Source organism: Pyrus communis, chromosome 14 (genome assembly GCF_963583255.1).
Source record: "Pyrus communis chromosome 14, drPyrComm1.1, whole genome shotgun sequence".
Taxonomy (NCBI): Eukaryota; Viridiplantae; Streptophyta; class Magnoliopsida; order Rosales; family Rosaceae; genus Pyrus; species Pyrus communis.
Genome location: NC_084816.1, coordinates 7,451,861 through 7,465,486, shown reverse-complemented (window position 1 = coordinate 7,465,486; position 13,626 = coordinate 7,451,861). Strand labels below are relative to the sequence as shown.

The following is a 13,626-nucleotide window of genomic DNA, read 5'->3' as shown; positions in this document are numbered from 1 at the left end:
TTCACTTGTAAGTGAGAGGTTAAGTTCGATTCTAACCAAAGGAGAATTTTAACCATATTATTACTAGTCCATTGTGAGGCTTAACCTAATCTCTCACAATGCCGTTTGTTAAAAAATTTTTTGAGGATGGTTTATAACATAGTGGGCCCTTTTTAGGTTCCTTACGATGGCCCATTGCCATTCAAAAAATATTTTATGTCAAACTTGTAAGCCCAAAGAGAAGGCGTATATTTAAAGAAAGCGCGATAAGCCCTTAGGGTTTCTCATTGCTGTTAGTGACCTTGAAGGCTTGAAGCTATTCTTCCTGCGGCTCCAAATCTCTCCCTGCGAATCGCCCACTTTCTTCTTGTTCCGTCGCCATGGGGTAAGCTTCTACTTCCTTCGTCAATTCTTTCCACTCTTCGCTCTCTGTTTGTTTCCTCTGAAACTATTTTCTCGATTGAATTTCTCGCTTAAAATCTGCTCTAAATCTCTGTAAATTTGTAAACTTTAGTTGGACGAAGTAGATTATGGAGAAGATTGATTCTTTTGCGACTCAAATTGTATTATTTAATGGAAATTATTACGCACCTGTTTGGATCCGATTATCGACTGCATAAGTGCATATGTTCATACTGCTAAGATGATTTCGATTAAGTTCTTGATGTTTTCATGGGATATGTTTAATAAGTTGGAATACTTTTGTTTGGAGGAAGAGCTTTTTTTTTTCTTGGGATTTTTCCAGGAAGTGTTTTGGTGGTAATAAAGATGGAAGTTCTATACACTTTATGATGATTTAGGTCAAAGACCAAATTACGGTCAAGAAGATTTATTCGGAAATATTTCATTTTTATGATGTATCGAACAGGTGTAAACTTTTTATCGAAAGTTTGTCAGTTGAATGCATTTATCGAAATATTGATCTTCGGTTTTGATGAACGTGTGTCCCGCTACAACTTATCTTCAAAACGAATGTATTCAGTGAGCTTGAATTTGTGCCTGGATGCCATCACTTACTGGCTATTAGATTGCAAGAAAACAATCAAGCATTATACAGTATTCATGTGAAGTAGCTTTTGGTTGGATGTGATTGTTATAGATTATAAGTTGTTGTAAGATAAAAAAAATGCCTTAACCCTGCTGCCAAATTTTTACAGGAAGACACGTGGAATGGGAGCAGCTCGCAAGCTGAAGACCCACCGCAGGAACCAAAGGTGGGCTGACAAGTCTTACAAGAAGTCCCATCTTGGAAATGAGTGGAAGAAACCATTTTCTGGATCTTCCCATGCAAAGGGCATCGTTCTTGAGAAAATGTAAGTAAAATTTAGCTAGATGCCTTTTCCTTTAAAAATTTTAACCAATCCATTTTAGACATGGATTTTACGATATTTGGATGTTTAATTATGCAGTGGTATTGAAGCTAAGCAGCCTAACTCTGCCATTAGAAAGTGTGCTCGAGTTCAGCTTATTAAGAACGGAAAGAAGATCGCTGCCTTTGTGCCAAACGATGGTTGCTTGAACTACATTGAGGAAAATGTGAGTATAGTGGAGAATAACTGTGTTGCCAGAATATGGCATTTATGTTAAATGCTGCCCTTGCTATTTTAAGTTTTTTGGATTGTACTGATTATTGTGGCCGCTTGCAGGACGAGGTTCTGATTGCTGGATTTGGTCGTAAGGGTCATGCTGTTGGTGATATTCCTGGAGTTAGGTTCAAGGTCGTGAAGGTTTCAGGTGTGTCCCTTCTTGCCCTCTTTAAGGAGAAGAAGGAGAAGCCAAGATCTTAAGTTTGTTATAAAATGTTTTATCTGTTGTGCTACTTCGACATTTTGATTTAGAGACAATTTTGTCAGCATTTTATGCACTTTTTGTTTCCCTTTTCCCTTACGATGCTTATGTTTTAACGATGGAAATTTCTGTGGCCAAATATGATTTTCATTTCCTTAGTAGTGAATTGTTTGTGTTCATCGTTCTTGTTCTCTTGATTGTCTGAATGTTCCATTCAGGTTCTGAGTTTGCGGTTTTATCGCAACAACTGTTTTAACTGGATATGCTGTTTGTTTTATGTTGAACCTTGTGGATTTGGTATTGCTGTAGTTTGCTGGTTTCTTGACGCTGTATCTAAGTTAGCATTTTGCTGGTTTCCTCGTGCCCTAGATGTGTTAGCTTCCGATGCACTCTCTGAATAACAGCACCGTGATTTCTTCTCCCAAGGACTTGGGTTGTTATTCGAAAACTTGTTATTTCACCTCGAGTCTTGTTCTTCTAGACTTCATGGTCCAAGAAAATTGTGGTCACCCACAAGTTAACGGTAGGTGACAATTTTTTTGGACCATGGAATCTGAAGAGAATGGGTTTGCATTCTCATTGCACTATCGAGTCTTGAATGTAGAAAATGGTTTGTTTGGTGACCGTGATCTTACATCTGCGTCCCACTTCAACTAGCAATAGATCTTTCAGTTGCACGAGTTTGTTTTCTTTTACCTGGCAATATTTTTATTAATTACTTTAATCCACAGGATCGGAGATTCGAATTAATTTGCGTGTATGTTTATACGATTTTTCAGAAAACTAAAGGCTTGTTTGAAAGTGTTTTTAAAGTGACTAAAAGCCCTTTTGTGAAATTGATTTTTGGTTTCAAATTGATTTTGGGTTCCAAAAGCATTTTAAATGCTTTTTGAAAGAAGTACCAGATATGTGCTTTTTGCAAGAAGCATTTAAAATGCCTTTTTAGGATCCACTTGGATATTTACTAATGATTGGATTCAAAAATATTATCACCAAAAACATTTTTGTCATTTTAAAAGCATTTTCAGATGAGTCCCAAGTCTTTTGTGATAATTTTATATAAATTACACCACTCGCAGGCTCATTTTTTTTTTTTTTTTTTTCAAGCTATTCGAGAATCTGTTCTGTTTGTGTGTTTGACCCACTTCCACCAACCAATTGGGAGGAAAAAAAGCCCAACATTGGAACCCGCAAATGAAAGGCCCATTTCTTCTGCTGCTTCGTATCTCAATGCCCTTATATAAAACGTAACCTCCCTATTGTTACATGTGACTACAGTCCCTCAATTCCATCTTGACCGTTGATCTAGGCATCAAAATGCAACATTCTTGCTCAAACCTCAGGCCCAACAGCTCTGCTTACTTTATCAGGAAGCTCTGCCACTGAATCAAACACATATGTGCATTCTCGTTTATATGTACTAATTAAACCTCTCAATCTGCCTAACGTATCCTCGTCATGGTTTGTTTATTGATTGCTTTCGGAGTCGTTATTAACACTCTAAAAAAATCTGGCAGTCCTCCAGTGTAAAGATACAAGGGTAAAAATTTCACTTGAAGTAGCGTGGATGACATTTTCGGAGAATCATTTTCGTTTGAGAAACGCTAAGGGGCTCTCTCAAAAGTAGGATTCTTCAAAAACTCTTTACCAACTCACAGTTTAACTTCAATTCCTAATCAACATTATAAAATATTGTGTCAAAAACATAAGGTGTCAGAGAGTTCCACTTTTGAGAGAATTCCCTTGTCATTTTTAGAGTATATACTCAAGTCATTAGGATTGTGACATCTGTCAACGTGTGAAAGGCTAGATTACAAGAGTTGGTTGGTTGGTTAGTTAGTCCAAGGTATATGGATTTAGAAGATAAGGATAAAATGTAACATAATCTTACACAAGATATATGGGTGATTGTATTGATCAGATTCATTAAGAAAAATATATGCAAAGATTTCTTTAGAGTATATACTCAAGTCATTAGGATTGTGACATCGGTCAATGTGTGAAAGGCTAGATTACAAGAGTTGGTTAGTTAGTTTGTCCAAGTTATATGGATTTAGAAGATAAGGATAAAATGTAACAAAATCTTACACAAGATATAAGGGTGATTGTATTGATCAGATTCATTAAAGAAAATTTATGCAAAGATTTCTTTCTCTCTCTAAAAACTCTCTCTCTCTCTCTCTCTCTATCTCTCTCTCTCTTTCTATCTCATTCTTCGATCTTCTTCTTCATAAGTCTCTCTAATCTTCTTTGTACAATACAGAGCATTACTGTACTATGGATAACATGGTATCAGAGCCAGGTTGTCCTACGTGTGAAGCCAAATGGCTACATGCGCTCCACGTTACCCTATTGTGTTGTCTATGTGTTAGACTTGAAAATTCGCTACATGTGAGGGGGTGTGTTGAGAATGAGTCCTACATTGATGGGAGGGTAGTTCTTGCACTCCAAGTGTTTGTTCTTATTCCTCAGAGAAAATTCTTCACAATGGTTATTGCTTCTCAACTGCAAATTTTTAGTCTCCGATTATTGGGTTGATTTCTTCTGTATTATCTTATGTGTCGGTTAAGTTGGATGACTCCAACTATCTTCAATGGCATTTTTAGATGCAATTGATGCTTGAAGGATATGGGATCATGGGCTTTATTGATGGTTCGACTTGCTGTCCGCCTCAATTCTCGTCTACTTCTAGTGATTCTAAAGTTTCATCAATTGGCATTGATTTAAGAATTGAGTCAGATGATTACAAAGTCTGGAAGATGCATGATAAAGCTCCTATGTAGCTTATTACTGCAACTTTATCTTATGTTGCCATTTCTTGTGCAATTGGTAGTACCAGTGCTAGATATTTGTGGGTTCGTCTTCAAGAACGTTTTTCTACTATTAGCAAGACTTCAATCTTTCAACTCAAGTCTAATCTTCAGACTATCAAGAAAGGGGCAGATTCTGTAACTCAGTATCTCTAACGGATTAAAGAGGCAAGGGACTATCTTGCGGTTGTAGGGGTTAATTTTGAAGATAAGGATATTGTTATCTTGGCTTTGAATGATTTGCCTGCGGAGTATAATACATTTCGCTGTGTAATTCATGGCAGAGAAAATGTAATTTCTCTTAAAGAATTTTGTGCCAATTGCTTGCAAAGGAAACCATTCTTGAGAGCAATCAAAGTCTACCATGTTCTACTACATTGTTTGCAAAAATAAATCAAGGTTCTAATTCTAGGGCTTCATCTTCTGAGTCTCAGGAGTTTTTCATTTTGGGTTTCAAGCTCCAAATGGTTTCAATGGTAATTCTGGTCGATCTCATTTCTTTAATAGGGGTCACAAGTCTAAATTCAAAGGTAAAGGTAAAGTTGGAAAATTTCAGGGCCAGAAATATTATAATAATCAGGGGCAAATGTATTACAATTCAAAACCTGTTGTTCATGATTTTACTCCTGGAATTCTTGGTCATGTTTCCCAATTTCACAATGATTTATCCTCGTCCACTATTATCTGTCTATTATGTTCTCAACAAGGTCATAGTGCTGCTACTTATGTTTACAGAAACACTGACTCATCAGAGTCCTTTGAGAATTGTCAAATTTGTGATTGAAGTAACCATACTGCTAAAACTTGTTTTTATAGAAATAAGAACATACCTCATCCTTCACAGATGACTACTATGCCAGCTACTTTTCCTGGATATATGCAGCCTCCGTATATGCTCTCTATGATGCATATGGTTTTTCCTAGTATGCCCCCTATGTTGAACATGATGTTTTCAACTGTTTCCCCAAATCTCAATTTTTTCTGCACATATGACTGGTTATACTGCATATGCTCCTGCCACTATGAATGCTTCTACTTCATATGCTCCTGCCATGTCCAATTCTATATCCTCACAAGTTTGGTTGACAGATTCTGGTGCATTCAATCACATGAGACATGACCTCAGCAATTTATCTCTGGCATCTCTATATCCAAATAATGAGACTATTCAAACTGCAAATGGGGAAGGTTTCCAAGTTTCTCATATTGGGAATTCTCTTATTCGGCCATCTTCACAGTCTCTCAAATTGAATTATGTTCTTTACATTCCCAAATTGTCTCATAATTTGTTGTCAGTTCATAGAATATGTCTTGACAACAATTGTTGGTTGATATTCGATGCTTATTGTTTTTGGATTTAGGACAAAACCACAGGGAGAATCTTGTATAAAGGGCTCTGCAACAATGGACTGTATTTAATTCCTTCCTTACCAGGTTCATCATCTCACCTCAAACTAGGTCACCCTTTGAATTCCATAGTCTCTCTTATACTTAGAAAGTCTAAAGTTGCTGTTGAACCAGATGTGTCTCCTATTGTTTAGAGTTGTTTAGAAGGCAAATTTGGTAAATTTCCTTTTTCTCATACTTCTGCAAAATCTGTAATACCCTTTGAAGTTGTGCATAATGATTTGTAGGGACATGCACCTAGTGTATCTGTGGATGGTTTCAAATACCATGTCCTTTTTGTTGATGAGTGTACCAAATTGTGTTGGCTATTTCCTTTAATCAATAAATCTGATCTTTGTTCTGTATTTGTTACATTCTACCACTTTGTTTTTACTCAATTCTCAGCAAGAATTAAGATTTTACAGAGTGATGGGGGGTGAATATATTAGTAAACCTATGCAGTCTTTTCTTGCTAAACATGACATTTCTCATCACAAATGTTGTCCCTATTCCCCTGAACATAACGGTTTAGCTGAGAGAAAGCATAAATATATGGTTCAAACAACAATTACACCTTTACAGAATGCAAATTAGCCTTCTAAGTTTTGGACTTTTGCCTGCCAAACAGCCATCTATTTGATCAATCGAATGCCATCTTGTGTTCTTCAAAATCAATCACCTTTTGAACTCTTGTACTCTGCTATTCCTGAAATCTAGCACCTAAGGGTTTTTGGTTGTGCTTGCTTTCCACTTTTAAAACCCTATAACAACAACAAATTACAACCTAAGTCTACCAAATGTATCTTTTTGGGATATGCTTCCAACTATAAAGGTTATATATGTTTTGAACTCAACCTTGGGAAATATATATATATATATATATATATATATATATATATATATATATATATATATCAAGACATGTCATTTTCAATTAACTTGATTTTCCCTATAGTGCTTTAAGTTCTAAGTCACAATGTTCACAGTCACAATGTTCAAAGCCAGATAGTAGTTCTACCATACTACATTTTGTGATGCCTACCTTGTAAAATGTATTAGTTTCTTCATCATCAGTTCTTCCTTCAGTACATGTACCTGATTCAGTACCACCTCAATCTCCCCAAACACAATCTCCTCCATTTTATATATATATATATATATATATATATATATATATATATATATATATATATATATATATATATATATCCCCTCAGCCATCATTACCACCTCAGTCCATTGCTGCCCAAGATTCTCCAGCTCCTGTGGTTCCTAAAATATAGTTATGAAAGTCTTCAAGTGGTGCTTGACATACCACCTTTGAATTTACATCCCATGCAAACACGATCCAAGAGTGGGATTGTTAAGAAAAAGGTTCTTTTTGCTTCTGAAAACATCTCCATAGTGGTTGATTTGTCTACTACTGAACCTGCCACATATAAATATGCATTGAAAGTTCCAGTGTGGTTTAATGCAATGAAGGAAAAGCTTAATGCTCTTTATTCATAGAAGACATTGAGCTTGGTTGATCTTCCACTTCATAAGAATTTAGTTGGGTGTAAATGGAATTTTAAAGTCAAGAGAAATGTTGATGAGAGTATTGCTAGACACAAGGCTCGTTTGGTTGCCAAAGTATTTAGTCAAGACGAAAATTTGGACTATGATGAGACATTTACCCCGGTTGTTAAACCAATAACTGTGAGACTCATACTTGCTCTTGATGCTCACTATAATTGACCATTGAGACGACTAGATGTGAAGAATGTTTTTCTTCATGGCATTTTGAATTAGGAGGTTTATATATCTCAACCTCCAGGGTTTGAGGATTCTAAGTACCCCTATAAGGTTTGCAAATTGCATAAGTCTTTATATAGACTTAAATAAGCACCAAGGGCTTGCAATGATAGGTTTACTCAATTTTTACCACTGTCGGGTTTCAAAAACACCTATTCAGATTCTTCGATGTTTGTTAAACATGTTGATGGTTCCATTGTGGTTCTTTTCTTATATGTGGACGATATTATAATTACTGGGAGGGCATCTTCTGTTATTCAATAGGTTGTTGCAAATTTAACTAAAGAGTTTGATCTTAAGGATCTTGATCCTTTACATTTCTTCTTGGGTATTCAAATTTCCAGAATTGCTAAGGGGTTGTTTTTGTCACAAGAGAAGTATATTGTTGACTTGTTAAAGAAGACTGAAATGATAGATGCCAAACCTGCAACCACACCATGTTTGCCTTATAGTAGACTTCTCAAAGATGATGGTCAGCCTTTCAACAATCTTGCTCTTTATTAGAGTGTGGTCGGTGCTTTGCAATATCTTCTTTTTACTAGACTTGATATAACATTCTTTGTGCATCAGGTTAGTCAATTTATGCAAGCTCCAATGATATCTCATTTCACTGCAGTTAAACGTATTTTGAGGTATCTCAAAGGGTCTTTGTCTCAAGGGATTACTTATAGTAAAGGACAGTTGTTTCTCAAAGCCTTTAGTGATGCTGATTGGGCTGGGAATCCCAATGATAGGTGCTCTACTACATGTTTGGTTGTTTTTCTTGGCAACAATCCCATCTCTTGGTCTTCAAAAAAGCAGCAAACAATCTATCATTCATCCACTGAAGCTGAATATAGAGCTTTGTCTTCAACAGCTGTTGAATTGGAGTGGATTCAACAGTTATTTACATTTTTGTAACTCAAAATTTCTGATCCTCCAGTACTGTTTTGTGATAATATGTCTGCTATAACACTCTTTTTTAATCCAGTAAACCATCAACGGACTAAACACATTGAAGTTGATGTTCACTTCGTGCGAGAAAGGGTTGCAAGCAAGAACCACTGGTATAATTTGTTTCTTCTTCAGAACAGTTTGCAGACATCTTAACTAAAGGACTTAGTACACGTCTCTTCAGTACACATTGCAGCAACCTTATGCTTGGTTCATCCAAACTTGAGCTCGAGGGGGGATGTTAAAGTTTATATTTAAGTCATTAGGATTGTGACATTTGTCAATGTGTGAAAGGCTAGATTACAAGAGTTGGTTAGTTAGTTAGTCCAAGTTGTATGTATTTAGAAGATAAGGATAAAATGTAATAGAATCTTACACGAGATATATGGGTGATTGTATTGATCAGATTCATTAAGGAAAATATATGCAAAGATTTCTTTCTCTCTTTATGTCTCCTTCAATCTTCTTCTTCATAAGTCTCTCTAATCTTCTCTGTACAATACAGAGCATTACTGTACTATGGTCAACACACATTTCTCTTCTCATTTTTAGGCAATAATTTCAATCCCCTTTTGTCTTTTTCTTTCTTTTGGGGGCAACAATCTCATTCCCAATCCCCTTATGTTGCAGGATCCCTCAAATAAGTTTATCTGAGGCATCTTTCATGGGGCCAACTGCACATTGTATGATTCAACCTTTCACCTTTAAGGTTTTCCTTCGAATATCATATCTCTACCAAAAATATTGAAATCCAAATCCTAAAATACAAAAAATATCCATGTTAAACAAAGAGAATAAAATTGCATATATTGTGTGCTCGATTCCTCGTAATGTCTCTCTTTTTCCCCATCCCCAAGTTCGATTCCCACTTGGGTGGTTCAAGTTTTTCTTTTCTCAAAATTATTTGAGTTGAAGCCTATATATTTTTGGGGGAAAAGCTGGTTTCAGACTTGCAAAAGCAAGCAAGGGTATTTCGTTTTTGTTTTTTCTAATATTTTATTCAGTACAATATGATTTTGTTTAACTCGACAATCCATATATCCTTCCCATATAACAACCCTTTGTCATTGAAGATCCTGCCACAATCCAAACATACCAAATCATATAAAATAAAAGTAAAGTTGTTGGTTCTTCTCATCTTCTATTTTTAAATGGGAAAATTTTTGAAATATTAATCTTAAGTTATTTGTCATATTAATTTTTTAAAATTTTCATATTATTTCAGCTTACTCTGTTAAGTTTTTTTATCCAAATAAGTTGTGTTCAAGGTTATTTTAGGCTTTTAACCTCTTTTCACATTTTTTGTACAAAAATATATATACACACTAAAGAGTGAATGAATAAATTGATTTTAGACTTTTGACCTCTGTGTTCAAAAGTCCTCTATGATACGAACCTTGAAATTTTTGCTAGTAGAAAAATATGATGATGCATTCGTTTCAAAAGCATATAATGAACTACTTAAAAAGTATATTACTCTCAAAAAAATGAAGTTTAGCTAATTGCAATATTTGAGAATTCAACGTGGTTAATCATGTAGATAAAAGAAGTGTTGAAATGTCCAAAACTATCTTGAAAGGTAGCGGGGAGTTGAAATGTCAGAAATAACCTTATAACAAGTCATGTGCAAAGTCATATCACTTATTTGGTATGGAAACCTTAAGGCAGTTAGTATGAGATGACAAATTAATGATTTAGAAAAGTTGATATAACAAATTGCTGAAAATTTTTAGTCTATATGACAAATTGAAAAAGATGTATAAGTTCATATGACAAATTGAAAATTTTCCCTTCTTAAATTATTGTCCCATTCCAATAAAAATGGGTCGCAATTTGTTGTCCCCGTTTTTGTATTTCATTTGTGTCTAGTCCTTAATTGGTTGAAATGCGTCCATAAACTTAAACCAAAACTTAACACCAAGTTTAAATATACCAATACAAAAATAAAAATGCACAAACAAACAGGCAACATCACCAGCCACCTCCACCACTCGTGTCCTCCTCCTCATCCTATAGAATTATTAGAGAGAGGGGCCAACGGCCTACTCTAACAACACCGATATTCTCCACAACTTGGTAATTACCACATGCCCAGTCCGTCAAGTGTGAGGTTTTATCACAAAAGGCCTTGGTATTAGTTGGAGTGGGATTAGGGTATTTAAACTCTTCTTTTCTCATAAATACGGTCGATGTGGGACATTTCAACACGCCCCCTTACGTGGGACCCAATTAGTGGGTCATATGTGGGAGATGTACACATCGACAACCACGTGGAGCCAAGGGGACTCACCCAACACGCGGGGCTAAAGGACTCACCCATCACGTGGCAGTACGATACGAGCCCGCTCTCTGGCTCCAATACCATGTAGAATTATCAAAGATACGGGTCAACAACCTACTCCAACAACACCAATACTGTCATTAACTTGGTAATTACCACTTGTCCACTCCATCAAGTGTGGGGTTTTATCACAAAAGGCCTCGGTATTAGTTGGAGTGAAATTAGGGTATTTAAACTCTTCTATTTCTCATAGATACGATCGATGTGGAACATTTCAACACCCTCTCCCATCCCAATGATTCCTTATACAACCACAATTTACCACACCAATTCTTTCATGTAGACTGCACCACGGCTTCTCACTCACATAACAATATTCCCCGCACCCCTGTCCCAAATAATAATAGGAAGATGAGTTATTCATGTATCTTATGAATTAAAAAGAGATAAATTAGATTGAGAAACTATCAAAATTGAAACCAATAAACCACAATTAGCAAACTCAAGTTTGATGGATGATCAAGAAGCGGAGGAGACGGATGATGAGGAGGTGGTTGTGATGGTGGTTGAAGGAAAGGTGGACAACTGAATGGGGGTTGGATGTGGCTCATGTGATGGTTGGACATTTGTGAAGAGACGAAGGAATAGTGAACGGTAAGGTGCGGTGACCATCAAAGTCGTAGGAGGGATTTGAGTGGCAACCATGTTTCCCCAGCCTTTTATTTTTAGTCTTTATTATTGTTTTATTATTTATTAACAATGTTACTTTCTGAGTTAATGGACGGAACATGTGTCAAATAATTAGAAAGGAGACACAAAAAGGGATAGCATATGCGCAATCATTCAAATGTCTGTCAATTTTCTCAAATAAATAAATAAATTATTTATAAAACTAGAGAAATGTTAAGCGACTATTTCAAAAGTAGGACTCTCTCTTACCTTATGTTTTTTGCATAATGTTTTATACTGTTAACATAAGAATTGACGTTAAATTGTAAAATGATAGAGAATACATAAAAAATCTCATTTTTAATAAAGCCCCCTTAACATTATCATAAAACTATATTCTAAAATAAAAACCAGACACAAGTCACACAACTGCTCTTTGAAATTTTCACATAGACGCTGTTGTGCTGACTAATTCTTTCACGCCCAAATCCTAGCTTGGATTTGGTTTGCTATAATACAAATAAAATATAAGAAAGGCTTTTTAGCCAAAATGGTCTCTAAGATTTGCATGACACATCACTTTGGTATTTGAGATTGAAAATCAATAGGAATGGTCCCTAGGATTGTCTACCATCCATTATTTTGGTCATTTCGTTAAAAACTTCATTAAGTGCCGCGGAGCTCTTGGTCGAAAATTTGGACAATTTTCAAAACTTCGTAACTCAATCGTTTCTTAACCAAATTCGACCCATAATATATCAAAATGAAGATAGGAAAGTGTAGAACAATTATATCTATTTGGAAGCCTAATGGTTGCCAGAGATGGCCGGAAAATGGGTAAACTTTAAATGTTCTTAACTTCTTCAATACTCAACGAAATCGAGTGATTCAAAAACAAAAATCATACTTCTTGACGACATGAAGAGAATGGTACCTTTCTCGATGGCTAAATCGCCGTGGTTTGGCCAAAAATGGATCGAAAGTGGCTGTCTTGGTCTCGATTTAGCCACTTTTGAGCCTTTTTTTGGGCCAAACCACAGAGAATTAGCCATAAAAAAAAAAATAAAAAAAAAAGTACCATTCTCTTTGTCTCACTGAGAAGTATGATTTTCTTTTTTGAATCACTCAATTTCATTGAGTATTGAAGAAGTTATGAACGTTTAAAGTTTACCTTGTTTCCGTCGAGTTTTTCAGTTTTCCTGCAGACCAGTCACTATTTTCCGGCCATCTCCGGCAACTATTAGGCTTCCAAATAGGTATAATTTTTTTCTACACTTTCCTATCTTCATTTTGATATATTGTGGGTTTAATTTGGTTAAAAAATAATTGAGTTACAAATCTTTGAAAATTGCTCAAACTTTCGGCAAAAAGCTCTGTGACGCTTAACATAATTTTTAACAAAATGATCAAAATAATGGATGGTAAACAATCTTAGAGACCATTTTTATTAATTTTCAATTTTAGAGATCAAAGTGATGTATTATGCAAATCTCATAAATTATCTTAAGTAAAAAGCCTATAAAAAAAAATAGTGTTTCACTGAAATTTGTATCGCTTGAGAAGAAGACAAACCCTACCACGTTTCAATTATAATTATAATAATCAATTTATTCCTAGGTAATTTAATAATAATCCCGAGATTAAAATATTCCAAGAATATCTACCTGAAAATAAGAGGTAATGATAGCAGAATATGTTGAAAACTCCACTCACTCGAAATCCAAAGCCTGCTCCTGCTGCAACAACTTTGGCTTTTACATCACTCAGACAGTTCAGATTGCACAATCCATGAAACATCACTGTCCCTCTCTCTCTCCTCTCTCTGTATCTCTCTCTCTCTCTCTCTCCTTTTCTCGAATACGGAAATGAATGAATGATTCTTTGGCAACCTCGCAAGTTTCTTGGCAAGACAAATGAGGTAATCTTTGAAAAATAAGATTTTCTATAAATTTTCCGTTAATTTATATTTTTTTGCATAATTTTTAT

At 35.4% G+C, this 13,626-nt stretch overlaps 1 protein-coding gene across 1 annotated transcript; it reads left to right on the top strand.

Moving 5' to 3' along the window:
- Window positions 1-233: 233 nt before the first annotated feature.
- On the top strand, window positions 234-1,925 carry LOC137715326 (small ribosomal subunit protein uS12). The gene is made up of 4 exons (XM_068454612.1): window positions 234-364; window positions 1,137-1,292; window positions 1,389-1,515; window positions 1,626-1,925. Exons 1-4 carry the CDS (start codon window positions 360-362, stop codon window positions 1,764-1,766), a joined length of 429 nt encoding a protein of 142 aa, XP_068310713.1. The 5' UTR covers window positions 234-359; the 3' UTR covers window positions 1,767-1,925.
- Window positions 1,926-13,626: the final 11,701 nt, after the last annotated feature.